This window comes from Eulemur rufifrons, chromosome 21 (genome assembly GCF_041146395.1).
Source record: "Eulemur rufifrons isolate Redbay chromosome 21, OSU_ERuf_1, whole genome shotgun sequence".
In the NCBI taxonomy this organism is placed as follows: Eukaryota; Metazoa; Chordata; class Mammalia; order Primates; family Lemuridae; genus Eulemur; species Eulemur rufifrons.
In genome coordinates, this window is record NC_091003.1 from 24,533,074 (window position 1) to 24,558,883 (window position 25,810).

The 25,810-nt window shown below is 61.6% G+C and overlaps 1 protein-coding gene across 2 annotated transcripts; it reads right to left on the reverse strand.

Moving 5' to 3' along the window:
- Nucleotides 1-936: 936 nt before the first annotated feature.
- PPM1F (protein phosphatase, Mg2+/Mn2+ dependent 1F) lies at nucleotides 937-25,189 on the reverse strand. Of its 2 annotated transcripts, none has more exons than XM_069497237.1 (8): nucleotides 25,146-25,189; nucleotides 18,599-18,859; nucleotides 13,470-13,603; nucleotides 9,332-9,534; nucleotides 8,642-8,830; nucleotides 7,001-7,144; nucleotides 2,211-2,304; nucleotides 937-1,435 (listed from the first exon to the last, which is right to left on the reverse strand). In XM_069497237.1, exons 2-8 carry the CDS (start codon nucleotides 18,802-18,804, stop codon nucleotides 1,056-1,058), a joined length of 1,350 nt encoding a protein of 449 aa, XP_069353338.1. In that variant the 5' UTR covers nucleotides 18,805-18,859; nucleotides 25,146-25,189; the 3' UTR covers nucleotides 937-1,055. The 2 variants fall into 2 exon arrangements, with proteins under 2 accessions (XP_069353338.1, XP_069353339.1); XM_069497238.1 differs by lacking the exon at nucleotides 25,146-25,189 and adding an exon at nucleotides 22,224-22,240.
- Between the last annotated feature and the right edge of the window lie 621 nt (nucleotides 25,190-25,810).

A 25,810-nucleotide genomic window follows, 5' to 3' on the forward strand; every position in this document is an offset into this window, starting at 1 on the left:
GGGGCCTGGCACTGCCGCCCAGCAGCCGTAGCTCCCGCACGCACCTCAGCCACGCGCCTGGGCACTCCGCATCACCAGGAGGCAGAAAGAATCTTCCAGAAAGATTCCAGCCAAAATCACACCTCCCCAATAAAACAAATCCTGCTTTTGTAAAGACTCCGACCCAGCGGAACCCGCGGCAGGCACAGCAGCTCTGGCCTCGTCTAAAGCTGTTTAAGGCACTTGAGTGGCTTATTAACACCACCTGGAAAAGTTTCTGTTCCAATCCTGATTTAGAAAATAAATTCAGTAATACTGCAAAAAAGGTTTGCTTGAAAAATAGCTTTAAAAAAAAAGTAAATACTTAAGTTTTCTAAGGAATAAAATAAACACTAAGCTTTGCTTAAATTAGATGACACAACGGGTCACCATGGCACTGATAAAACCTGAAATACTGCTTCTGACTTTTCCCTGGAAAAAAACCAAACACACAAACAAAAGACACGTGTGAGACGTCCGTTCTGAGCTTCACCTCCCCGGGGTGCCCGAGGGAAGAGCGTGGCCAGAGTCGCCCGGGGCCTGCGGATCGGGGCGGCCACCGCGGACCTGCCGGCGGACCTGCCAGCACCAACCTTCCCGGCCCGCCCCAGTGGGGAGACGACCAGGCCGGACACCCTGCCTGTGTGCCCGGCCCCAGGACACGCTGGAAGAAGTCTGCGGCTCCTGGGTCTGCTCGAGGGTCCCACCCCCGAGACCGCGCTGCCCCACCGCACACCAGTGTCTTTGCTTTGGCTCCCGCTGGGCACCTGTGGCCTCTGGTCCCACCCCTGGCCCAGTGGGAGCCAGGAGCAGGAGCTTGTCCCTTTCCTGGGCCACTTTCTCTTTGGTGAGGTCTCCCTCGGCTTCCTTCTGCCCAGTGCAGTCCCGCAGCCACCGTGGCAAGCACCCCAAGCGCTCCTGGGTGCTGGGGAAAGCGCTGTGTGGGCGGCCGCCCCTGCCACTGCCTGCCCTCCCGAGCGCTCCGAGGGGCAGAGTCGCGAGGGCGGGAGGAGACGCCGGGCAGGGGCCGGGACCACCTAGCTTCTCCGTGGAGCCTCGGTCTGGGGCTCTGAGAGGCCAGAGGGCAAGTCGCGGCTCCTCCCATCTGCCTGGGAGTCCCCTGTGCCCTGGACCCCACCCTCCAGCAGCTCTCGGGGGTCCCTGAGGAAGACCACCATGACTGTGATGTTGTCGTGGGAGCCTCGCTCCCGGGCCTCGGCCACCAGCTCCTCGGCGACATGGAGCCCGCTGCCCTGCTGCCTAACCAGGTGGCTCCGCACGAGGCCCGCGACTTCCTGGTGGGGGACGAAATCGAAGAAGCCGTCACAGGCGAGCAGCAGGTAGTCCTCGGAGCCCGTCAGCTCCCGGGAGGCCACGTCCGCCTCCCCGGACACGTAGGGCTTCTGGAAGACGTCCCCTGGGCACGGAGAGAAGAGCCTCCGTGAGGGGACCCCCGTGGCAGCCGCTTCCTCCCCATCCGCCCAGGCCCCCACCCACCGCCGGTCACCCCCTGCCCCGACAGCCCCCCGCGTCCTGCGGATACAGAGACCATGCTGTTCTCGCGGGGTCTCTCGCCCCCTCATGCAACTGCCCAGAAGCCCCCGGCGCTGCCCTGGCGTGTCCCACAGACCCAAAGCCAGGAGCAGGGCGAAGACGGGCTGCAAAGAAGGCGCCACATTTGCCGAGAAGGACAGAATATTTCAGTTCAGGGGGGTCAGAGGGACAGATGCCAGGTCCCAGGCGCCGGGCTGGGGCGGGAGGGAGGGCGGTGTGGTTGCCGAGACCTGGGGACGTGGGATCTGGGGGGAGGGGGCCGCTATTTTTTTTCCAAAATTTTTTTCCCCACCCGCATGAATGTAGGGGAGACGAGGATAAACCTCATTTATGGAATATTTAAGACTTTTCTTCTAGCACAGAGGAGAGCTAGCCGAGGGTTTGCTACTAGATTACACAGCATAACTTAAACTGTAATTATCTGCGTGAGAAGAAAGTTTCTCAGGTGCTCGCAGCTGCAGTCTCTGAATCTGTCCCCTTCCCCTCACAATACGACAGATGACGACACCCCAGTAAGGGCAAACCCTTCTCAGCACCTCACACTGCCGTCCCGAGCCCCTGGTAACCGGGGGCCACGGTCCAGAGGCCTGGGCTGCGGGGCGGCCGCGCCCTGCCCGAGCCACCTCCTCGGCCCTCACCGATGGCTCTGGAGACGGCCAGCGTCCCGTTGACTCTCCAGCAGTCCATGTGCGACACAAAGCCACCCAGCGCCTCGATGCGCGCCTTCTCGTCCTGCGGGGAGACAGCCAGGGTTGGGGTCTCGGTGAGCGGAGAGGCCGCGGCACCTGAACGACGTCAGGAGGTTCAGAGATGCGCTCAGATGAGGCGTCATCAGAAACAGTGGGAAATCATAAACGGCCCAAGCGCCCTTCAGTCGCAGGACGGCTGCGCAGATGGACCTCTCGAGGTTGCCGAGCGACGGACGTGAGCCCCAGACGCAGGCGACGGGTCCCTCAGCTTCCTTGCCTTTAACTTGGGGACACTGCCCCTACCCTGGAAGCTGCTGGGGCAACAAGATGAAGCGTGTGACGTGTGCGACCACACGGCAGGGCCCCGACAGCAGCCTGTGCCTGCTCAGTCCTTGTCCTCCTCAGCCTAGGCTCAGCCCCAGGCATGGTCTCCGCTGGCCAGGGGACCACGGCGCTCCAGGCCTGACCTCTCAGAGGACAGGACGGAGGCTCGGTCCAGCCACAAGCCCCCCTGGAAACCGCTTTGGTCCTATCAGTTCCCAGGAGCAGCGGCTTCCCAGACACGAGCCTGCTGCCCGCAGGCCGGGAGTGTGCCCGGAGGCCAGGGGGGCCAGGCACCTCACGGACGCTGGGGACGGAGGGCGTCCCTTATCCCCACCTCGCCTGTCGGGTAAACCGCCTGACCCCACAAACGCCCAGAGCGACAGCAGCTCCAGCCCTTCTGGGCCCTGGGATGCGACAGCAGCTGGGCGTGGAAACGGATGCCCCAGCGGACAGTGTCCCCTGGACAGACTGGGACAGCAGCCTGGTCCCCTCCCCAGGGTGGATGCAGACCCACTTCTGGGGGCCCGAGGGACAGGGCCTTCCCCCAGACGCCGGCACCAAGGACCAGGCCTTCCTGTGTGGCTCCCTGGCAGAGGGCGTCACAGTGGGGACACGTGGGTTTGCGGGAGCCCCGCCCTCCCCGAGCGCCCGCCGCATGGGCCTGCGCAGTGACTGGACCCCTGCCTGGGGGGCCGGGCGTCCCTGTCACTACAAGCTATCACCTGTTTGAGCTGAGCTGGGGACTTCCTGTAAAGGAGGCAGGACCAGGGGGCCTGGAAGGCTCCTCTGGGTCTGAGACCCCCTCCCCGTGGTCTGAGAAAGTCAAAGGGACCGGGCAGGAGTGGGGAGGGGCGGGCTGAGCAGAGGGCGGAGAGGAAGTGGGCGATGGACACACACTACACACACGTGTCCTCACGCGTGTCCACACGTGTGAAAACGCCCACAGATCAGCAAGGCACTGCAGATGGGCGCAGCCCCCCCAGCCCTCAGAGGCTCCCCCCGGGAAGGGCTGTGAGCACGAGGGCACCCAGCCCACGCCGTGGGAGGACGCAATCGAGATCGTGAGCCTTTCTCCGCTTCTGTCTCCCACACACGCCAGCCCACCCCAGCACTCAGTGCCTGCCAGGCGGGAGAGTGGGCGGGTGACGGGGGACGCGCTGCCAGCTGCTCCCCGGGGGCCCCTTGAGGTGTGGTGCGGTGCGCAGCCCACACCCACCCACCTTTGCCCGAGGGGCGGCGCAGCACCGAGCGAAGGGACCCACCCACCACATCCCCCCTTGGGGTGGGGTCTCCCCTTGCAGCCAGGGAATCGGGCTTTGTGGAGTTCTGAACTTTCCTTCCAGAAGCCTCGGCCCCCCATGGGAGATGGCCATGGGGACGGGGCTGAGCCGGAGGGTGGGAGGACACGAGGCCATGGCAGCTGCGGCCCCCACTCCCACCATGAGCCCAGGGCCCTGTGCTGGACGGGCCGGGCCAACCCCCTCTGTGCAGGCTGCCTGGGCTCGGGGTCCCAGAGCCCTGCTGAAGCAGACCCCCTCGCCGCCAGCCTGCCCTCTGCCCTGGTCCTGCGCTGGGTCCTCCTCCCCTCCCACGGCTCCCACCTCCCTCCTCATGCTGGCCTGGCCAGGCTTGGTCCAGCACAGGTGTGTACCTGGGCTCAAGGTGCCCTTGCCTTTGTCTCCTCAACACCCCTCAGCGGCTCTTCTCTGTTTCTCCCACCTCGTCCTCCCCTGGCCTGAAATAGCTTCTCCCAGGTCACTCCCTGCCAGCCACCGTCCCAGCCGCCACCTCCCACCCGCCAGGAGCGAGGGGCTCTGCTCAGAGAGGCCCCAGCAGCAGTGACCAGCAGCACCGCCGTCCTCCCCGACGCCCAGCGCTCTGCGACGTCTCCACCCCAAAGCCGCGCCTCCCCCTCTGCCTCTCCGGACTGGCCTGCCCTGTCTCATGACTGTCGTCCTGGATTCCCACTTCTGTGACCCAGCCCTCAACACATGCTCTGGTGGTCTGATCATTGCAGAACCTTCTAGTGATTTCTTGCAAGTTCCTCCTGGCCCAAGGTAGCAGCCCCGGCTCCTCCTGCCATGGGAGCAGCAGGTCGGTGTCTTCCTCCCAGTCCCCCATGAGTCTCTCGCTCGCTGGACCTGCCCTTTCCTCCTGGCCTCTCCCCAGGGCCTGCTGGAGTCGCACCTGCCGTCGGGGTCTGGCTCCAGCCCCACTGGCTGTGCGTCTCTGCCGCATCCTCCTGGCACCCTGCCCGCCGCACCCCCATCCGGCTACGAGGCACTGGGCGGGGGCGGGAAGCGGGTCCTGTTTTGTCACCTCGCTGCCTCGGCAAAGCACCTTGTGCAGAGTAGGTGCCAAACACGTGTGGCCCGATCGGAGCCCGGCGGCGGGGCAGCCTCTGCCCTGAGAGCGTGGAACAGGGCAGAGCGGCGCGGCCCCCGCCCCACCGCACACTCCGTGGAGCTGCTTTCGGCAGCTGCTGGACCCTCGCTGAAGCTCGCCACGTTGTCACCAGTTTCCCACTCTCGTAACTGACGTGGTGACGCCCGTTTCTGTGGGAGAGGCTCGGCCGGGTTACTCCCCCGGGTGGGGGGCGGGCTGCGAGCAGGACCACGGGCGAGGACCTGAGCCTGGCGGGCGGCTGGCAGGCCGGAGGGAGCTGCCTCAGCTGGCGGCGGGTCTCTGCGTCCCCGCGGGCTGCAGACCAACGGGGAAACAGACTCTTGTGTGCCGCTCCTGCGTAGGCAACGACCTCAGCGCTCCACGAGCACCGGGCCACTCGGTCCTCTCCCCAAACCTCCTGGTGTGACAGACTTGGAGGGGCGGAGCCAGGACCATGCAAGGCCACTGGTCTGTGCTCTCTGCCACGGTGCCACACTGCAGGGCTCAGGCAGTGTTTGGAAAAAAGTCCCTGCTGGGCTTTAGAGGCGGCTCTGGACGCTGAGCCTGCAGGGGGTGCGGGCAGCCAGGGCAGGGGCCCAGCACCCTGGGCAGAGGTCTGCATCTCGTCCTAACCTGGCCACACTTCACCTGGCTGCACGTGCTGGGGAGGGGAGCCCACCAGGGGAGCAAGCGCCAAATCCCTCCCCGGTGGCGGTGACAGCGGAGAGGCAGAGTCTGCCTGCCACCGTGGCTGTGAGCTCTGGGCAAGTGACTGGACTTCTCTGAGCCTCAGTTTTCTCCTCTGTACAATGGGGAGAGCACGTGTAGGAGGCTCGGCACAGACTGCGAGCTGCCGTCCCTGACTGTCAGGGCGACCAGTGCCTGGTAAAAACAAGGCTTCCACCCGGCAAAACCTTGTACACAAAGACGAAAGGGAAACAAGAACTAGGGAAACATTTGCAAGTCACCACAGACCAGGAGCTAACTTCCCTAACATAAATAAGGTGCCTTCAAATTGGTAAGAAAAACAGGCACAGGGCGGGAACAGAGCGTTCACGGCAACGCAACGCGAACGATCTCAAACTGCGGAAAGGATGCTCCGTCCGGCTCACTCGGAAACGGATAAGCAAACTCGGCAGCTGCCCCGAGACAGCTTCCCATCTCTCAGGGAGGCAGAATCCCGCGGGTTGGCGGGACCTTGGGGAAAGGGACGCTCCTGGCTCCCTGCGCCACACGGGCCAGCGCAGCCCGAGGAGGCAGCTTGGCAAATCCACCCGGACTGCGTGTGTGTCTGCACCAACCACCGTCCCCCTTCCAGGGACGTGTCCTTCAGAAACACTTGACTCGGAAGAACCTCACGCACAAACTCACGCGCTGCTGCGTTGCTTTTAGCACCAAAAACTGAAAAGGTCTCAGCGTCCATCCAAGGGGACGATGACGAGCAGAGTGACGTGCAGCCCGAGACAGCACGGGAGCCGTGCGTGCTGACGTGGCATCGCCCACTAGGAAGCGAAAGCAGCCACTGCAGAGCCGCGTGGGAAAGTGGGGTTTGGCGGGGTCACACGGTCACCCCTTGACATCCAGATGCGAGTATCCGACCTCAGGGGACAGGTGGACTGCACCCTCTGTGAGATGCGGTCTGAGCAGGATCCTCCTCCTCACACCGGGTCAGGACCCCAAGGCCCAGGCAGGTGAGTGACCGCAGAGTCCCAGGGTGCCGGCACAGCCCCAAGCCCGGCTCCTTCCAGCCCCATGCAGTGTCACCTCCTCCCAGGGCCCCCCGCCCACAGCCCGTGGTCGGCTGCTCCCTGCCGCGTGCCTGCCAGAACTCTGCACTGGGCCGAGTGACCCCACAGAGCTCTCAGAGGGGCTCACTTGAGCCCCCCTGGCCCCCTACATAGGCAGGGGAGCCCTCCCTTGGGAGGGTGCCAGGGTTGGCACGTCCCGAGGTGCCCAGACTGGGTCCCCCGGGGGGCCCAGCATGGCGGGGCCTGGGAACTTCCTGGGCTTGGACGGAGGGAGCCTCTTACCTGTCGCTCGGGTCTGTGTGGCTCCATCAGCTTCAATACCTGTCCCTGCTGCACCAGGATGACCTGGGAGTCCCCGAGCCAGGCGACGTGCAGGGCTGTTCCCGCGATGAGCGCACACACGCCTGTGGTGCCGCTCTGCAGCCGCTGTGGGGAGAGAGGCCCACGCGGCGTGAGGCGGGCCGGGCGCCCCCTCCGCAGGCACGCACAGGCCAGACCGAACCACCTCGGCAACAAAGGCTACTGAACCCCTGAGCCGCGCAACGGCAAGAACCTGGTGCTGACCGTGCCACGGGCCAGGAGAGCACGTCCCACAGCATCCCGCTCACATCGGACTCTGGAAAACGCAACTCGCCTGTGGTGTCAGAAGGCAGGTGAGTGGCTGTCTGGGGAGGGGGCAAAGGCCGACAAAGGGCAGGATGAAGCTTCTGGGGGTGACGACCGTGTCCGTCACTGTGGAGAGGGAGGCCCAGGTGCATGTGCTGTGTGAGCCCAGACGCCAGATCGCATACTGGGAGCATGCACGGCTTCCTGCATGTCCGTGACAGCCCGACAAAGCTGTTTAAGGAAAATAACACACTAAACGAAACCCCTGCTTCGGAGGCAGCCCTGTCACCTCCCCGGGTGCCAGCCTTTTGCTGGGCTCCCCCGTACAGCTGGGGACACTGCGTGGTTTCAGCTGAGATGCAAAGTCTGGTTCTGCCGGTTTACATTAAGGTCTGTGCTCAGGGCGTGACGGTGGCGGACGTCTCCCCCCTGGGGCAGGTCTTTTCAGCAATCACAGCCTCAGTTTCCCAATGTCTAAAATGGGCACAATATTGGTCTCCACCTCACAGGGCTGCCAGGAAGACCCTGGGAAATTCTGCAGGTGGGTTCAGAGCGGAAGCTCACAGGGGAAGGGGCTCTTGTGTCTGCGTTCTTTCTTCTTTCAGAGACAAAGGCCTCATCCCTACACGTGGCTACAAACCCTGAGGGAAGAGCGTTCCCAGCAGACACCAGTGGCCTGCTGGGACCCCGCCTAGAAGAGCAGGTGGAAGTGGGCAGCGCACGGATCGTGTTTTCACTTCCTGTACTTCATGATGCTTCCGGATCCCGGGACCTTGCTGACGTGGAGACTGCCCTCCCAGGGCCGCCTAACCCCAGAGGTGGGTGTGGGGGAACAGGGAAGGCTCCGGCCAAGCTTCCCCCTCTGCCCTCTCACTCCTGCCCGACGCTGGAGCTTCCCTGGTGGCCCTGCGTGGCATGGCAATGACGTGCCCCTCCTCTGCGAAACTGTAAGTAATAAACCCTTTCTCCAAGGCACTGGTCTCTGTGTCTGTCACTTTGCCATACCCAATTAAAACAAAATCCCGGGAACATTTTAAAACAGGCTGTCCTTCCCCACACGGCCCACAGACCCTCGGCAGTGGGGCAGGTCTGTGTGGCCGAGGGGCCCGGCACGCGGGGTCAGGGCAGGCTTTGTGCCACTTCCGTTCCCGTGAGAACGAGCCCCCCTTACTGTGAGAAGGCAACGACGTGCTCTCCAGCAGTGCCCAGCGAGGACCTTCGGGCAGCAGCAAGCGCTTGGGTGTCCTCCCTCGGCCGAGGCTGGGACTCCCCCCCCGGCCTCCACACTGCACCCGAGGCCCGGCTGCCGGTTCTCACCTCTCGCTTGGCTTTCCTGAGAAACATCTGGTCGGTGAGCCGGAAGGCGTCCCTGAGCGCTCCCTCGGGGTCCGTGGGCAGCCCCGGCTGGCGGGCAGCGTTGGCGTGCACATGGACAGCGGCGTACCTCGCGGCGTCCACCCCTCCGTGACCGTCAAACACGGCAAAGTAGGCGCGGTCCACAGGGTCCTGCCGGGGAAGGCAGTGGGAGTCACAGACCTGCTGGCCTCACACCGGCCACTCCTGCGGGGGTGGGGCCCAGGCGCTGGATGAGGAAGGGTCTGGAAGAATCGGCAGGGCCTTCGCCAGCAGCGGGGCAGCCCGGCGCCTGCACTGTGACCAGGGAGACTTGGAAGAGGGTGGCCCTCGGGAGCCTCAGTCACCATCTGCACCCTGTTGCTACCAGCGTAAAATGAGGGGAGGTGCCCCAGGGGGCTCCCAGTGCCAGAGGCCGAGCAGAGCTCTGCAATCCTGGCCTTGGGGTGAACTTGGCGCTGGACGGTGAACTGGGGCCCCCTGGGCCTCCCAGACCCCCTGGGAAGGGCTCAGAGAGCTGCCCGCACCTCAGCCTTGAGATGGCAGCTGACGAGTGTCTCTGGCCTGGGCAGCTGTCCTTGGCATCCGGGGGCTCCCAGCCCCTGCTCTGGCCCTCTGAAAGCTGTCCCCGGGCCCCGCAGGGGGAACACTCACGGACAAGCCGAAGAGCTGGTTGAAGGCAGGAAGGACCACATGCCGGTCCTCCATCTTGCGGCGAGTGTTCCGGATGGCGTGGATGGACACCAGCCATTGCCGCTGCGGGGTCCCGGCAGTAGGCGGCACCTGCTTCTGCCACTGGCCGGCGACTTCCCAGAGCAGGTTAAAGAAACTCCGGGCCAGGCCTTGGGCATCCAGCACTGATGGGCGCAAGGGAGGGAGGGTCAGGGAAGTGGCCACCCAGCCGGCTGAGGCTCCCGCCGCCCCGCCCTGCTGCCCAGGCAGCCTCAGCTCTCCAGGCGGCACAGGCGCCACCAGCCGTCCCCTCCACGCGCATTCTGAGCACAGCAACCTAACACGCTACGCACGGCAGAGTCTGTCATCACAATCAGAAAGGTCTGGTGTGGCACCATGTCCCGGAAGGCACCCACCTAACGCTGGCGCAGCACCACTCACGGGAACCCACTCTAAGGAATCATCGAAAATAAAAAAATACTTTCAGGACAAACCATAGAATCATTTTAAACTGCCCATTAATTAGAAATAATCTATATCCAACGACAGAGGAATGAGAAGTAAATTATGGTCTATTCCCTTGACGATGAATTAAGCTGCTATTAAAAATGACTTTCAGAACTAAACATGCAACTACCACACGACCCAGTACTTGCACTCCTCGGCACTTATTCCGGAAAAATGAAGACTGCGCTCACACAGAAACTCGCACGTGTTCACGGCAGCTTTGTCTGTAATAGCCCCGATCTGGACTCAGCCCCCACGTCCTTCAGCATGTGAGTGGCTCAGCAAACCGTGGAGCCCCACACCTCGGAAACTACTCAGCAGAGCAAGGAATGAACTCCAACCTGGTGTCGCCTCCAAAGGATTATTTGGGTAAGAAAAAGACAATCTCCCCAAGTCACACATTTATAAGGACTCTTTGTGGAGTTTCTTGTTTGTGTGTTTTTGTTTTTTTACACCCATGCTGGAGTGCAGCGGCATCATCATAGCTCGCAGCAACCTCAAACCCCTGGGCTCAAGCGATCCTCCTGCCTCAGCCTCCTGAGTAGCTGGGACTACAGGCATGTGCCACCATGCCCGGCTAATTTTTCTATTTTTAGTAGAGACGGGGATCTTGCTCTTGCTCAGACTGGTCTTGAACTCCTGACCTCGAGCCATCCTCCCGCCTTGGTCTCCCAGAGTGCTGGGATTACAGGCGTGAGCCACCGTGCCCGGCCTCTTCACCTTCTTTCTTACAACTGCGTGTGCAGCAAAGATTATCTCAATACAAAAACTCTAATTGAAAAAAAACAAAAAGGCAGGACAAAAATGGACTTTTACCAAGTTTACAAGCATGTAAAATGCTCACATCACGATACTAAGTGCAAACAGGAAGACAGGAAGTTACACATACAGTTTAATCACAAGCACGTGAAAAACCACTTGGGCCCAGAGGGGTAAAAAAGGCAGGAGCAGCATGCGACCGACACGTCAGCAGTGGGGTCTGCGGTGGCGTTCCAGGGGCGACGTGTTCCCTCGGCACACTTTCTAACACTCCCCCAGGTTCCACTGCAAGTGTCAGCCCCACGTGATGGCTTTAATGTCCGTAAGTTCCTCCCTACGTTTCCTTCCGAGAGGTGGCGCTCGGGGCCCCCGTGAGTGTGGGCCGTGGTGAGCTGCCTGTGACGAACACAGCAGCGTGGAAGCGACCACGTGCGGCTTCAGACACGGCCCAGCGGGAAGGGCTGAGGCTTCCGCTGAGCTCGCTCTCTCCTCGCTCGACCTGAGCGAGAGCAGCTCTGTGCTGCGAGGATGCACAGGCAGCCCGAGGAGAGTCCACCTGGGAAGGACGTGACACCCCCCGCCAGCAGCCGAGGGTCCGCAGCACCTCAGAAGCGGCTCCTCCGGCGAGCTGGCACCAGGTGAGCACAACCTTGTGCGAGGCCCTGAGCCAGAACCACCCAGCTGAGCTGCTCCCGACGTCCAGACCCACGGAGACCATCACCTGAGGGGCGCAGGGTCAAGTAACTGAAAACACGGTAGAACCCAAGTGTCCAGGCCACACCCAAAGGACACAGGGAAGGGAGAGAAGGAAGAGCCCCTGCCCACTGCTGGTGGCTGTGGAGAAAAGGAGCCCGGCTGAGGCTGGAGGGGACACACCTAGGAAGAGCCATGAGCCCGAGGGTCTGTGTGCACAGGAGGCGGCAGGAAGACAGCCACAGGGAATCCACGAATCACGGCGGGGTGGGGTGTCTAGAGCTGGCTGCTGCCACCGCACCCAGCACAAGGGCCCATTCAAGCACTTGGCACGAACTTGGGGCCTGGCAGGGCCAGACTGCGGGACTGTGGGTGCAGGAGGGGCCCGAGAACAGATGCCGGTGGGTCCAGCTCAGGGGAGGCAGCTCCACATGCTTCTGACCCGAGCGTTTGTTTTACGCTAGTGCGTTTGGGGAAATTTGTTACATAGCAACACGCACACCCTGCCAACCGGCGGGAGACTCCCAGTCCCCACGGTGCCGCCTCTCCTGCCCTCCTCTTCCTCGCCTCTGTGGACAGCTGTCCCACAGGCTCCGCTCTGCTCCCGCTGGAGACCTCAGGCTCCTGGCGCTTCCCCGGCCTGAGACCTGCAGGGAGGTGCCTGCGTTGCTGCTACTCCATCAACCCGCTCAGACTCGACTCTGCCCAGGCAGAGGGCACCCCCGAGGCGGGGTGCCAGCCCAGACGCCCGAGGCCGAGACTGCAGCCCTGGTGCCCATGGGAACTGCTCCGATCACTGTCACCAAGGAGGGGCCGGCTGGTAGCACAGGAGGTTTCAGCCACATCTCTGCCCTGTGGTGGTGACTCTCAGCGTCCCTGTCCTTGCCCTGTGTTGACTATGCCGACAGGGAGGCTGATCCGGGCTGCTAGCCCAGGCCCACATGGGAGGCGCTCGACGACAGAGGACAGAGGGCAGAGCAGGGGCAGGCTCACAGGTGTAGGGCCCGGCTGGTGCCGGCCGCGGCAGTTCTCCTTCCCGCCAGCAGGCGACACTGGATGGGCGGAGAAGCCAGCGGGCTGGGCAGTGGGGGTGCTCCCTTTGTGTGACTGCAGAGCCACAGCCCAGGAGCAGCAGCTGCCACCGGCTGGACGCCTGCTGGCTCTGCGGAGAACAATGGCTGCCTGTCACTGCAGACAGCTGTCCCCCAGGCTGTGTTCCGGGGTGGGCGGGCAGGGAGCCAGGGGGAAGGGCAGGGGACCAGAGCAAGGAGGGGAACGGCCTGGCACCTGCATCGCCGCAGGCTTTGCTCCTCACTTTCCCTCCCCACCCGCGCCCCGCCTACGTTTAGAGTAAAACGGCCAGAAGGGAACTGTCAAGGGAACTGTCCACGGAAAGAACCCACTGACTCGCGGCCGGGGGGCCTGTCGGGGGATTTCGGCTGGGCGCTCCCACCCTGAGGGTCCCCCTTGCCCTGCAGCCTGCGACTCACCCCCTGGACTTGTGGTCCAACACAAACCACACTTTGGCGAAACACAACAAAAAGGAATCCTCAGTAAAATGAAAGCGAGTCATGCCCTGCTGTTTTATGATTAGATTCTCTGTCAAAGGGTTCTGCCGGCCTCTCAAGGCTCCCTCCCCGGTGCTGGGTCCCTCGGTCATCGGTGCCTGCGCCCATGGGGCTCATGGAGCGTCTCCACACAACAGGGCCCCGACTCGGGCCAGTGGAGGCAGGCGCCGGAGTGCTGATGTTTTCTCCCGTCTGGATGACGAGGCCACGCCGTGAACCCCCTGACGTGCCAGCCTGCTGACTCAGACCTGGCTGCCCGGGCGCGCGGGTGAGCGAGGTGGAACGGCGACGCATTTGAACTTGGCCACCGACCGTGAGCCTCTCTGGTTTCCTCACGTGTAAACCAGGGCAAGCAGCCTTCGTTTCCTGGGCTGCTCTGCAATCTCAATGAGGGTGGACGCAGGAGGGCGCCTGCACCCCCAGACCTGTCGCACGAGCTGCCGTGTCAGGCACTCTCTGCACCTTGATTCTGCCGCCTGTCCTGAGCCCATGCCCCGGGGCCCACCCCTCGGGCGTCACTGTGCTCCCCACAACACCACCCTGTGCCACCTGCTAAGCAGCCCCGGGGCCACCTCAGAGGAAAGAGAACTCACAAGTCACAGGGGCCTCTTCCTCCTCCTCTTCCTCCTCCTGCCTGGGCAACTTCCTAAATTCCGAAAGGTCCGTCTGTAGCAGCTGGGAGACCGCCGCGTGGGCCAAGGATGCAGCGAGGGGCGGCGGAGCGTTCCTAGGAACCAGAAAGGAGAAGTGAGGCCCAGCGCCCTGCCCCGCCCGCCAGCCCACACGTGCAGGGCCGCATGAGCAGGGCGGCCTGTCCTCGGGGAGCTGGGACTGGACGCTCACACAACACACCAATGCAGACACGCAACACCCTCCACCGGGGCCCGACTGGGGGTGGCGGGGCGGGGGCTGTCCCAGAGAACTGCGTCCTCAGCCTCAGCGGCTGAGCAACCCGCCCGGCAGCCAGGCTGATGACAGCTCCTGGTCCACGTGCCCCAGGGCGGGGGGAGATACCCACGCCAGCTGGGGACCCCCGAGGGTTGGGAGGTGTGTTATGGGTCGAACTGTGTCCCCCAAAATTCATATGCTGAGGCGCTAACAACCAGTACCTCAGATTGGGCCCTACTTGGAAATAGGATCATTGCAGATAGAATGAGTTAAGATGAGGTCATACTGGAGAGGGGTGGGTCCCTTCTCATATGACTGGCGTCTTTATAAAAAAGTGGAAATTTGGACACAAACACACACACGGGGAGAAAGCCATGTGAACACGAGGCAGAGACCCTGGGTGAGCCTAAAAGCCAAGCAAGGCCAGGCCAAGATGGCCCACAAACCACCAGAAGGAACCAGACCTGCCAATACCCCAATCGCAGACTTCTTGTCTCCAGAACTGTGAGACGATAGATTTCCGTTGGTCAAGCGGCCCGGTCATTCATATGGTGGCCACAGGAAACTGTTCCCAGGGCATGAGCCCGTGGGCGTACACGGCAGACAGAGCCGCTGTGCATGGCCCCGGGGTCCCTGGGCAGGTGGGCTGTGGGGGCGCTGGGGCCAGGGGGCTGCGGGCTGGGTGGGCCAAAGCTGTGTGGCGACAGGGAGCCACGGACTGTGGTCTGTTTTGAAGAAGGACGTGGCAAGACGGGATCTTTGACCCTGGCGTGGAGGGTGGGCTGAAGGGTGGGGCTGGCGGAGGTGGTGACAACTGTCCCAGGGAGAGAGGTGGAGGCCCAAGCTGGACAGGGCCATGGTGATGGGCAGGACAGGACAGAGGAGGGACACGGGGAGGAGGGGCATCAGGCGCTGGGTGGAGGAGGCACACGGACAGTGTTAAAGTTTCTGTTTTATGCAACGGAGAGGACAGTGGTGCGATTAATTACCCCAGCAGGGACAGAGCCGGGCAGGGCAGGGCATGGTGAGGGGTTCCGTGTCCCGGGTGAGCCTCGAGTTGCTCAGAGGCTGAGCAGCCTGGGGGCTGCGGCACGTGGTCTGGTGGGAGATGCGGCTCTGGAATGAAGGCGGTGGGAGACTGGGACCCATGGGAACTCGCCCACTCAGGAAGAGGGCCAGGGAGTGGCTGAGAAGTGGGGACAACCCCAAGGGTGGCCTCCTGGGGGCCGAGTAGGAGCAGTTCTGCGAAGCGAGCCGTGGTCGCCGAATGTCAGAGAACAGAGCTGAGGAGGGGAGGCGGCGTGGGGTGGGGCGGAGAGGGCGGTCACCACAGGCCCAAAGCACACGGTGGGGAGGAAATGCCAGCCCTGAGCCGGGCCTCTGGCAGGGGGCGGTCCGGAAGGAAGCCGAGGGAGAGGTTGGGGGAGTTTGGGGATGGAGACACGGAAGCCAGCTGTGGCCGAGGAGGGCAGTGGGGAGGACTGTCAGGTGACGGTGCACCTTGCCACGCCATCCCCCGCTCCAGACCTGGCTCAAACACCACGTCTGCGGGAAGCCCAGGTGGAAAGGGTCGCCCCTCCTGGTGCCCGTGCAGCCTCTGGGACGCACCCTGACCCCAAATCTGCAGCTCCACCCAGCAGGGCCCCTGGAAGCTGGGTGACATGCATTTGCCCTGTGTGCCTGTCCCACTGGGTGGGGGGCAGCCTGGGGGCAGCCAAGTGATGCTTTGCTGGGCTGACACTCCTGGTTTTAACTGGAGGGCGAGGACCTTCCAACGGCCCAGGCGACGGGCCATGTCCTGCGGGGCTGAGCGTCCCAGGCGTCTAGCAATGGTCTTAGGAATCTACTGGTATGAATTTCTGATATTTTAAAACGAGAGGTGACTCGGGGGAGAAGCCTCTGAAACTGCCTTTGAAAACAACCAGCCTAGACAGGAGAAACGAGCTCCTCTGCTATCCGGGGCTTTCCTGCCAACTGCTGGCTTTTCCTTTTGCAGGGCAGGAGAAGAGACGTCTGTTTCCCCTCTGTCCCGGTGAGGTCATGTTTCGGCTTCCTGCCCACCCGCCACTGCTGCTGGGGACAGGGAAGTGGCTTCAGGCTGCAGGGACCCAGACAATGCCTGGCCATGGGCCACCAGCATCCCCTTCCTGGACACAACTGCCACCTCATCCATGGGCCCCACCCAAGGACACGCTCTGGAAGCCCTCAGTCCTGAGTCACTGCCCCGTCAAAGTCAGCCCTAATCCTGGTCCCTGCAGGGTGGGGCCCTGAAACACGGAGAGAAGATGCTCCAGGGAACGGCTGAGGCTTGTGCAAGGCCCAGGTACACGAGAAACGAGAAACGCTGCTCCCGCCTGCCCGGGGGGTTACCAGAGTCTACAGTCCTGTGGCAGAGATGAAAACCGCACTTGTTAAATAAATAATCACAGAGTGAGTAAGGCACGCACTGCTCGAGGACCCAGAGATGTGACACAAGAGATGTAACAGCAAGAGGGGAGACAGGACATCAGCGGAGCCCACCCGGGAGCCGGGTGACCTGACTCTGGGCAGTCTCAGAAAGGATGCCACGCAAAATCTGCAAAGGGGCCCACGGACCACTGTCCTCGGGGCTCTTCATACCCAAGGGCCCCAACTTGGGCTGTGGGGACAGGGAACAGAGCGCGGAGGTGGCGCGTGGAGCGTGGGGTGTGTGCGCACGTGTGCAAGTGAACAGGTGGATGTGGTGCAATGTATGAGGTGCAGGCCCCAAGTGATGACCACACGTGTGAACAGGCATGTCTGTATGTGAAAGAAAATTCTAGAAAAGAACGGCTGGGAAATATAAGACCTTAAAATACCACAATTCATCACACATTTGTGGAGTGTTAAGGGGGGTTCCGGGGCTAAGGAGACCTGAGGGGAACTGGTGCCCCCCGGCCTCAGCCCCTCCCCACTCGCACCCATCACTGCCCACCAACAGCCAACAGGGTTCTGGTCGAGAGGATGGGCGGGGACTTGTCTGAGCCGGGTCTGCTCACTGGCCCACACGTGGGTCCAGGCGCACCAGCCCTGCTGGGCCTGGCTTTCCTCCCTGCCGCCCGAGCCCCCAAGGCAGTGACGGCCCCCAGTCACTGCCACAGAAGGCCTGACCTGGCTGCAGAGCTCCCTCCACTGCACCCCTGCTCCCCGGTGAGTGCCGCCTGCTCCCCTCGGGGAAGGAGAACCCCGGGGCCTCCCTCGCCCTCCTGCATGCAGGACCCCAACAGGGTGCTCTGCTCCACCCTCGGGGGCCAGTTCGCTTTATGTCACCTGTCTTTATTTTTTTACTTTTTTAGAGATACGGTCTTACTCTGTCGCCCAGGCTGGAGAGCAGTGGCGTCATCATGGCTCACTGCAGCCTAGAACTCCTGGGCTCAAGCGATCCTCCTGCCTCGGCCTCCCAAAGCCCTGGGATTACAAGCGTGAGCCACTGCGCCCAACTCCACTTGTCTTTAAAATTTCCTCACAATAAGGCAACAATATCCTTCGCACGTGCCACACCCAGGTGGACATGGCCCTGCACACCCACTGCCCACGCTCACACTGCACAGGGTGAGTTGCCTCTGCTGGGGCCTCAGGGTCCTGGCAAACAGGCCAACACAGGACGTGCAGGGATGGAGCTGATCTGCCACCAGGGGCTCAGGAAGCTCATGCTCAGGGGACATGAAGATGGAGCCTCTGCTGGGGGGAAGCCATGGCCGAAGGCATGTCACGGCTTCAGGGGATGTGCTGGGACTAGGGACCCCAGACACGGCGAGGGACTAGGTTGGGAGGGATGCAGAGTGGCCTGCCAGCCCTCCTGCCCCTGTGCCAGACAGAGCAACCTGACCCCAAGACCCTGCAGCTGTCTGAGCAGAGACGGCCAGAGAAGAGACCTTGTCTTTCACTGTCTTTCGTGGGATAAATACTTCCAGAATGGAGGAATAAATGAAGGGAGGAAGGCCGCAAGGCCCAGCCAGAGTCTTTGGACAAGGGGACTTTGGAGGTCAGCCTAGGAGACAGCCTCACAGTCTGCCTGCACACAACTACTCTATCTGCCCTGAAATCTGCTAAGCTGGTTGTGTCACCTCTCTGGACCTCCACTCCCTTCCCCTATATGACAAGGACAGCACCAGCTACCTCTCGGATCGTGGTGGCCAGGGTCTAGGTAGCACTGCCCCAACCACGAGGCCTTGGTCCAGTCTCAACCCACTGATCTCTGCCTTGGTCCGTCCCACAGAACAGAAAGAGGACCTACCACTTAGATCTGTTGTGTGTTAAATTGTGTCCCCAAAGATACACTGAAGTCCCAACCCCTAGTGGCTCACAATGTGACCCTATCTGGAATGAGAGTCCTTGTGAACGTAACTAGTTAGGCTAAGAGGTCACGCTGCGGGAGGGCCTAGTCCAGTGTGGCTGGTGTCCTTGCCTGAGTAGGAGCGACACGGACACGGGCGGGGAGGGGCCTGAAGGAGCAGACACTCGGGGAGAGGCCACGGGAGACGGAGGCGAGCTTGGAGGGAAGGGTCCACGAGCCAAGGCCTGCCAGGAGGTCGGCACCAGATGCTAAGAGGAAGGCCCAAAACGGATTCTGTTTGCTTTGAGAGGGTGAGGCCCTGCTGCCCCCGACCTCAGACTTCAGGCTTCCAGAGCTGTGAGAGAACACATTTCTGCAGTTGCAAGTGGCCTCTGTTACGGCAGCCCCATGGCACCCACACGACGGCGCCGTCACGGGGACTTAGGACGTGTGCAGTGAGCGGCAGCCGCAATGAGGTCTGCACGCGGCAGACACACTGCGCCCCTCGCTCCCGTCCCCTCCCGGGGCGCCCAGGCCTACCTGCTGCCCAGGAAGCCCATTGCCAGCTCCGCCAGCTCGGCCGCCACCTCTTCCTGGGTGAGCACCGCCCCCGGGGCCTTCCAGGGCACGGGGCTCTCCGGGCTCAGCGGGGCTGGGAAGTCTCGCAGGAGCGCGTCCAGGAAGCCCCGGGTCTCCTCCGCGCCACAGGCCACCTGGCTGCTCTTCTGTGGGTCTCCAGAGGCCATTCCCAGAGCATCCCGGGGGCTCACGGCCTGGATGAGGGTCCCGTCAATCTTCACTCTGGGGAGAGACGCCAGTCAGCGGAATCACGGGGCGACGTGCCGGCAACGCGGTGAGCAGGTGTCTGATCTACTCCCCCTGTGAGCATCGTGCAGCAGGCGTCACACCAAGCCCTGAGCCTCACGGCTGAGAGGGCACAAGTCAGTGGAGTGACAACCCCGGCCGCTGTCATGACCAGGGTCCAAGCGGGGAAAGGTGGGCACCCAGAGATGTGGACTCAGGAGATGGCACCAGGACCAGAAGCTGCGTGCACATCTTGCAGGCAAGGTGACAGAGAAAGAAGAGCTGTTCCTGGCAGAGGGTGGCCGGTGTGGCCAGAGGTGGGCAGGACAGGGACACTGGGGCCAGGCACTGAGGCAGGTGAAGAGGCCCCACCTGATCTTCGGCCCTGGGCAGCCAGGAGGGCTGAGGTGACGGGGTGATGCCACCAGGTTTGTGAGCCTGGACGTGGTGACCGGATGGGAGGCGGGACCTGTCCGGGCCACAGCAGCGGCTTGGAGCAGGGAAGAGAAGGGCCAACGTGCAGGAGGGGCTGGTCCACGGCTGTCTGGGAGAGACCAGAGGGCGGCGGGAAGGGCTCCCGGAGGCCACACGGGCCGCCCGAGGGGTGGCAAGGAGAGAGGCAGAGGCCAGCCCGGGACAGACAGGAGCTGCTCGGGGACGGGGTCAGGCCTCTGAAATGCTCTCTAATAGGAGGAGCGAGTTATGCGCTTACAACGGCTCAGGCCTGCTCAGCCCTGGCTGGAAGGAGGTGCCGTGGACGGTCCCAAGCTGCCAACCCCACAGGGGCCGGGGTCGGTGGGGGGCACTAGCTGCCAGGCCCCACGTGTTGCCCCTGACACCCTGGGAGCCAGGACGAGTCCCCCATTTCACAGATGGGAACACTGAGCTTGGAGAGGGGCAGCCTCTCACCCGTGGTCTCAGGATGGAAGACAGGGCCCAGGAGGGATTCTGAACCCCAAGCCTGTCACCACCCACCTTGTTCCTCTATCACCCAAAAGAGGCAGGCGGTGCCTGGGGGCCTCCTCCCAGGGGGGGCCTCCTCCCAGGGGGGGCCTCCAAATCCACTTCTCTCCTAGCGCAGAACCCCCCCGCCCCCGCACTCACACCTGGCCTCCGCACGCCGGCCCCGGCCCCCTCCCAGCCTGGCGCCCCTCACAGTCCCCAACACAAGCAGCCCTGGAGTCACTCCCTTTCGTCTTCCTTCCACTGCCCCAGGGGAGTCACCTCCAGGTCCGCCTTCCCACCACACACACCCAAGCACACCTGAGGGCACCAGGGCACCGCCTTCCTGCCAGCACCTGCCCAGCGCAGGCCCTTCTCTCTCCCGCCTTCTCCCTCCGACCCCTCCCACGTGGGGACACTACCTCGGGCTTCCTCCCAGGCTGGGAATTTCTTCAGCAACGGGCCCCACACGCTTACGACCCGCAGAGGTTTAAAACGAGGTTCCTTCTGTGACAGACGGACATGAGTCTCAGGAGGACCCCAAGTTCTAGGAGGGAGAATCTGGGGAGCAGTCTCACAACCCAACCCCTTCCTGAGGCCTTCCAGGGCAGGACAGAGGGCAGGACCAGCAGAGATACAGGGAGAATCTTCCAGAACCATCACTCTTAGACTACCACAGACTGTGCCAGTAGGTGAAGGATGAAGGGAGCTCATGGCCCACAAAAGCCCGATCTGACTGAGAATTACTAACCTGGAACAAGCCTTCTAGAAGCACAAAGATAGAAAACACAAAGGAGGATGGGGCTGGGAGAGAGGGGAAGGGTCTCCGCGCTGAGTTAAATATGTCATCAATGGAGGATTTGGTGCAGGGGGCACAGGGAGGTCGTCTTGCAGAGACAGCAGCTGGAAGCTGATTTAGTTTAAGCAGATACATACAGTAGTATAGATACATACAGATACACACAGTAGTATAGAAATAACATGGACACAGGGCACTTGTTACGGAAGGTCATGGGGATAGACTTGAGTTCGTTGTCATCCTTCACATTTACTCATAAGAAGTAAATAAAATGGCCGGGCGCGGTGGCTCAAGCCTGTAATCCTAGCACTCTGGGAGGCCGAGGTGGGCGGATCCTTTGAGCTCAGGAGTTCGAGACCAGCCTGAGCAAGCGAGACCCCATCTCTACTAAAAATAGAAAGAAATTATATGGACAGCTAAAAATATATATAAAAAATATTAGCCGGGCATGGTGGCGCATGCCTGTAGTCCCAGCTACTCGGGAGGCTGAGACAGGAGGATCGCTTGAGCTCAGGAGTTTGAGGTTGCTGTGAGCTAGGCTGACGCCACGGCACTCACTCTAGCCTGAGCAACAGAGTGAGACTCTGTCTCAAAAAAAAAAAAAAAAAAAAGAAGTAAATAAAATGCAGCCTGGGTTACAAAAGGCATCAGGCGAAAAAAGAAGGACAAATTGGGCGAGAGCAGGAGGGACACTGCCATTGGAACCACAAGGGGAGGGCTGTGCCAGGGAGAAGTGCGCAGAGCCAGGGCCGGGGTGACAAGGAGGGCCGGGAGAGGGCAGGGCTTGCCGGACAAGGTGCCCAGCAGAGTGACGAGAAAACAAAGAGATGGCACGACTTTCCCAGCAAGCTCAGACACCCTTGAGCAGAGAAAGAGGCCAAGTCTCCCTTCTCTGCCTGTGAACTGCTCTGGCTTCCTGGGGCTCCCCGGGGGAGAAGTGTGGTCCCTGCAAAGACGCCCCTGGGCACGTGCCAGCACCTGGGGCCTGGGCTCTGGGAAATGCTGCCCGGCTCCCTTGTCATTCTAAGTGATTTGGAGGCACAGAAATCTCAGGCCATGCAAAATGTGTTCATGCGAATTTATGATTAGGATCCAAACGAAAGGACGACACGCTCACCGCCAAGAATACCCACAGGGCCCCAGTGGAAAAAACCCAGGCCCACAGCATAAAGCCACACTTGCAAGCACAGAATTCAAGACCCTTCCCTTTCAACCCCACTTGCTGGTGGTGTCTGCTGAGCACTTTGGAATGCAGGCGCCTCCTCCTCACCTCCCGCCAGGCCTTGGGGTGCTCTTTCCTGAGCCTGGAGCCCTCCCCACAGCCCGCCTGTCTCCCTGGGGGCTGGCAGCCCCTCCTCTCCGCACTGAAGGACTACACACCCTGCCCCTGCCACGTGCCCTGTGCCCACCACCCTGAGCCTGGCAAGGGCCTCGACAGCATCTGCACCCTGCAGGGAGTAGGCCCTGGGGCGGGCAAAGCACACGGGCCTGACGGTGCTCCGCCTGCGTCTGCAGAGGGGAAGAGCCAGCTCACTCTCAGAGTCCGCGCCAACTGCCCACTCCCGCTAGAAGGGCAGAGTGCCCAGAGCCACCCTGCCTGCTCATTTCTGCATCACTTACCTAAGGCAAGGGCTGGAGAGAAACCGGGACACGGCTTTCCTTCCCTGGGTAAGGGACGGAATAACTTCCTTCCTCGTCCTTCCTTTTTTCCAATAAACTCCTGAATCTGATGTGCGCCACATGGACATGAGCAAGAGAGAAAAGCACGTGGACGGTGGGAGGGAGAAATCCTAATCCAAAGGGGAACCGCAGGCAGCCCTGAGCGTGCCCGGCAGCCAGGGGACAGTGCCTTGGTTTGCGTTCCTGTAGGATCATCCGGAAGAGACGGTCTTGGGAAGCAGGTGGTGGCCGCCTGGCAAGCACACGATGGGGTGCAGGGAGGAGGCGCAGCTGGGAAACGACGAGAAGTGCAGGGGCACCCCGACTGGGGCCCAGCAGTGATGGGCTCCGGGCTGGAGGGACGCATGCGCAAGTCTGTGCATGTCATCAAGGGCCTGGGGTGGGCATGGGAGGACGCCGGGCTCCCGACTTCCCGCGCCGCCTGCCTCGACTGGTCTGGCTGACCGTGACCCGAGGCGGGCTCCTCCTGGCTCGGTGCCTCTGCACTCCTCACCAGGGGCAGCCGCAGGGGTGGGACTCACGGTGCTGCCAGCTGCCACCCGCCACTGCTCTGAGCACTCTTCCTCTTTTAACCTCCCAAACAACCCTGCTGTTGTTGTCCCCACTCTAGAGAGCAGGCTGCAGAGGAAGGGCTAAGGGACTTGCCCAAAGTCCCTGGTGGGATTCATGCTGGGCAATCTGCCTGAGCCCTAACTGTGACCAACGTCCTGGAAAGTCCTTCTGACTCCCTCCTGTTCCTGGCCCACACTGGCTCCTTTCCTTTCTGTGCCCACTGCCCCAGGACAACCCCTCCCCTCCTTGCCCTGTGCTAGGAGCTAATACCGCGGGCTCCCAGCTCCCCTGCCAGGCCAAGCTGTGGCTCATGCGGCCCCTCTTTCATTTTGCCCTCTCAGCTCTCTCAGATCTTTCAAGGCTCTGCAGAAATCTTCCCACCTGCGGATCCATCACCTGCCTTCCATGTGGCATCTCTGGCACTTTTGCTAACACCTGACTCGTAAAAAGTTTTCTTTTTTTCATTTGAAATATTTATTTTCCTCTAGTGTACCAGTTTTGACTCATGAGCTCAACTAACACATAGTTGTTACAACTGCAGTTTTTCAGGTGGTATAGACAAAACATTTGTTGCGTCTTGCTTAACTTCAGAACCCAGGCGATGAAAAAAATAGCAATCTGATCAAATTTCCTCATAAAACGAAACTGCATCATTAGTGTTACGCCAGTATCGTATTCGCTGTTAAAATTTTTTTCCTACCAATGAAGAATCTTACTTCTTTATTCATAAATAACCACTGGGAATAGTTTGGTATAAATCTTTCTAGATCTTTTCCTACCTATAAAAATTTTTTTTGTAGTAAAATATAAGTGACATCATAGGTACCCCTTTAGCCGTTTTTAAGTGTACAGTGGTACGAAACACGAAACACATTCGTGGGGTTGTGCAGCCACCACGTCCCCTCACAGGCCTGGCTTTCTTGAGAGAGTGTAAGCTCTCTGAGGTCACGGAGCCCACCCTGGCCCTCTGTGCACAGCCCGTGGCAAGTGTGATGGCAGAGGGAAGGTCACCAGCAGGGGCTGAGGCCTGGCACCTTTTAAGAGAAAGCTTACACCATCTGTGGAGCACAGTGGGCGGCAGAGACAGGTCTTAAAAACAGGGTTGGCTTCAAGCGCTATCTCAAAGGAATTCCACAAATGAACTTGCCTGGAGGCTCACGGCTTTCAAAGCCCTATTCATTTTGTTTACCTCTTACAACCATGCAGAGCAGTACGTGCTGTCACGCCACACTGCAGACTAGAAGCCAGCTCTGGGCTCACTCCCCACCTGTGTGTCTAAGGTCTAAGGTCACACAGGTAGGAAATGGCAAAGCAGGATTCAACTGGGGTCTTCAGACACGCAGTGCCTTTGGCACTTCTACCCCAGCTGCAGGAGGGCAAGAGTGAAATTTGACTGTAGGACAGAAACAGGCGTAAAGGCCAGAAATGACGGGAGATGGCCTCAGAGTGCCAGCTGGCCTCACATTCCATTCCCCATGGTGGGAGCCCAGCTGGGTCCACAGACCTTGCCCCAGTGAATGCCATGAGGACATGTGCCACTCAGTCCCCCAGGGTGGAAGGCTTTGGGCTTCAGAGGAGCCCACCGCCATCCACTGGGCCCAACAGTGTGTCAGGCCCTGCGCTGAAATCCCGACTGTAGGTGCCATTTCTCCTTCCTGCACAGACGCTGAGGGGCTTGCCTGCAGCCACACAGCTGCAGTGGTGGGCCGGAGGCCTGCTCGCCTGAGCTTATCTATCTCACACACCCCCTGCTCACTCGTCTTCAATACACGTGGAGCCCATGGGGCGGGGGCACTCAGGCCACGCTGTGACCCCCTGAAGGTGCAGGGGCTGGTGGGGTGGAGGCCAGGGCAGTGGGCCTGGCCCAGATGCTCCTGGGGGCTGGGATGCGGTGAGGACGGGCAGGATTGCAGAAAATGGGGGCACGTCACCTCTCAGCACCCCAGTCTGTGTCACGCCCTCGGGCCCCACCCGGCCCTAGTCTTGGCCACACCCCCGCCAACCCAATGGACCCCCAGTTCTGGGCCCTTGGTTCCCCAGCCCCCCTGTTCCTGCCTCGGGTTCCTCAGGTCCCTAGCTGCTCCCCCGACTCTTACAACCCCTACTCCACCCCGGCACACCTTGGGTCCCCCCATCTGAGCCTCCTCTCGGCCTCCTTGCCTCCCCAGCCCCCCTAGTCCGCCCCTCCGGTTCCTCAGCCCCATTTCACCCCCATGCGCCTTGGGCCCCCACCTGACCCTCACCGCGGCCAGGTCGGCCTCCCGAGCCCACCCCCCGGGCTTCCTCACCCCGGGTCCCCACGAGCCTCACCTGCCACCCTGCCGCCGCGCGCCCTGCAAGCTGCTCCCAGCCAGCCCCGCCCACTTCCCGTCCCCGGCCGCCACGGGCTCCGCGCAGGCGCAGTCGGGCCTCCGGCCGGGCGGGGCGGGGCCTCCGCTGCCCCCTGGCGGCCGTGACCGCGGCCCTTTCGTTTCAGGGCGACAGCCCGCGGCACCTGCTCCGGAGCTCGCTGGCCAGTGCTTCACTTCTCCAGCCAGGGCTGGGCGGCTCCGTGGGGAAAAGCAATCCTTATTTCACAGCACCCAGAAATCAGGCAACTTGTGCTGTCAACAGCTGGTACACGGCTGGCCATCCATCAGGGCAGGAGGCACAGTGCCCAGGGCCCACCACGCTTTTAGGGGCTGTTTCCACAAAGTGAGAGGCTTAAAACCACACAGATTTATTATCTTACAGTTCTGCGGGTCGCAAGTCTGCACGCTGTCAATAGGCTAAGATCCAGGTGTCAGCAGGGTGGGTCCTTTCTGCAGGCTCTAGGGGAGAAATGGTTCCTTTTGCCTTTTCCAGCTTCTAAATGCCACTCGTGTTCCTTGGCTCGTGGCCCCTTCCTCGGTCTTCCAAGCCAGGAACGGCCGGTGGAGCCCTTCTCATGCTGCCGGCCCTCTGGCTCCCTCCTTTGCTTCCCTCTGCTACTTCTA

What these genes read in the sequence shown, in the direction of transcription:
- PPM1F (XM_069497237.1), bottom strand. Translation starts at nt 18,804, where the DNA reads ATGGCCTCTGGAGACCCACAGAAGAGCAGCCAGGTGGCCTGTGGCGCG. An exon ending in TCAGGAAAGCCAAGCGAGAG is followed by an intron (nt 7,145 to 8,641) that starts GTGAGAACCGGC and finishes CTCTCCCCACAG; the next exon opens with CGGCTGCAGAGCGGCACCAC. An exon ending in GGCCGTCTCCAGAGCCATCG is followed by an intron (nt 1,436 to 2,210) that starts GTGAGGGCCGAG and finishes CTCCGTGCCCAG; the next exon opens with GGGACGTCTTCCAGAAGCCC.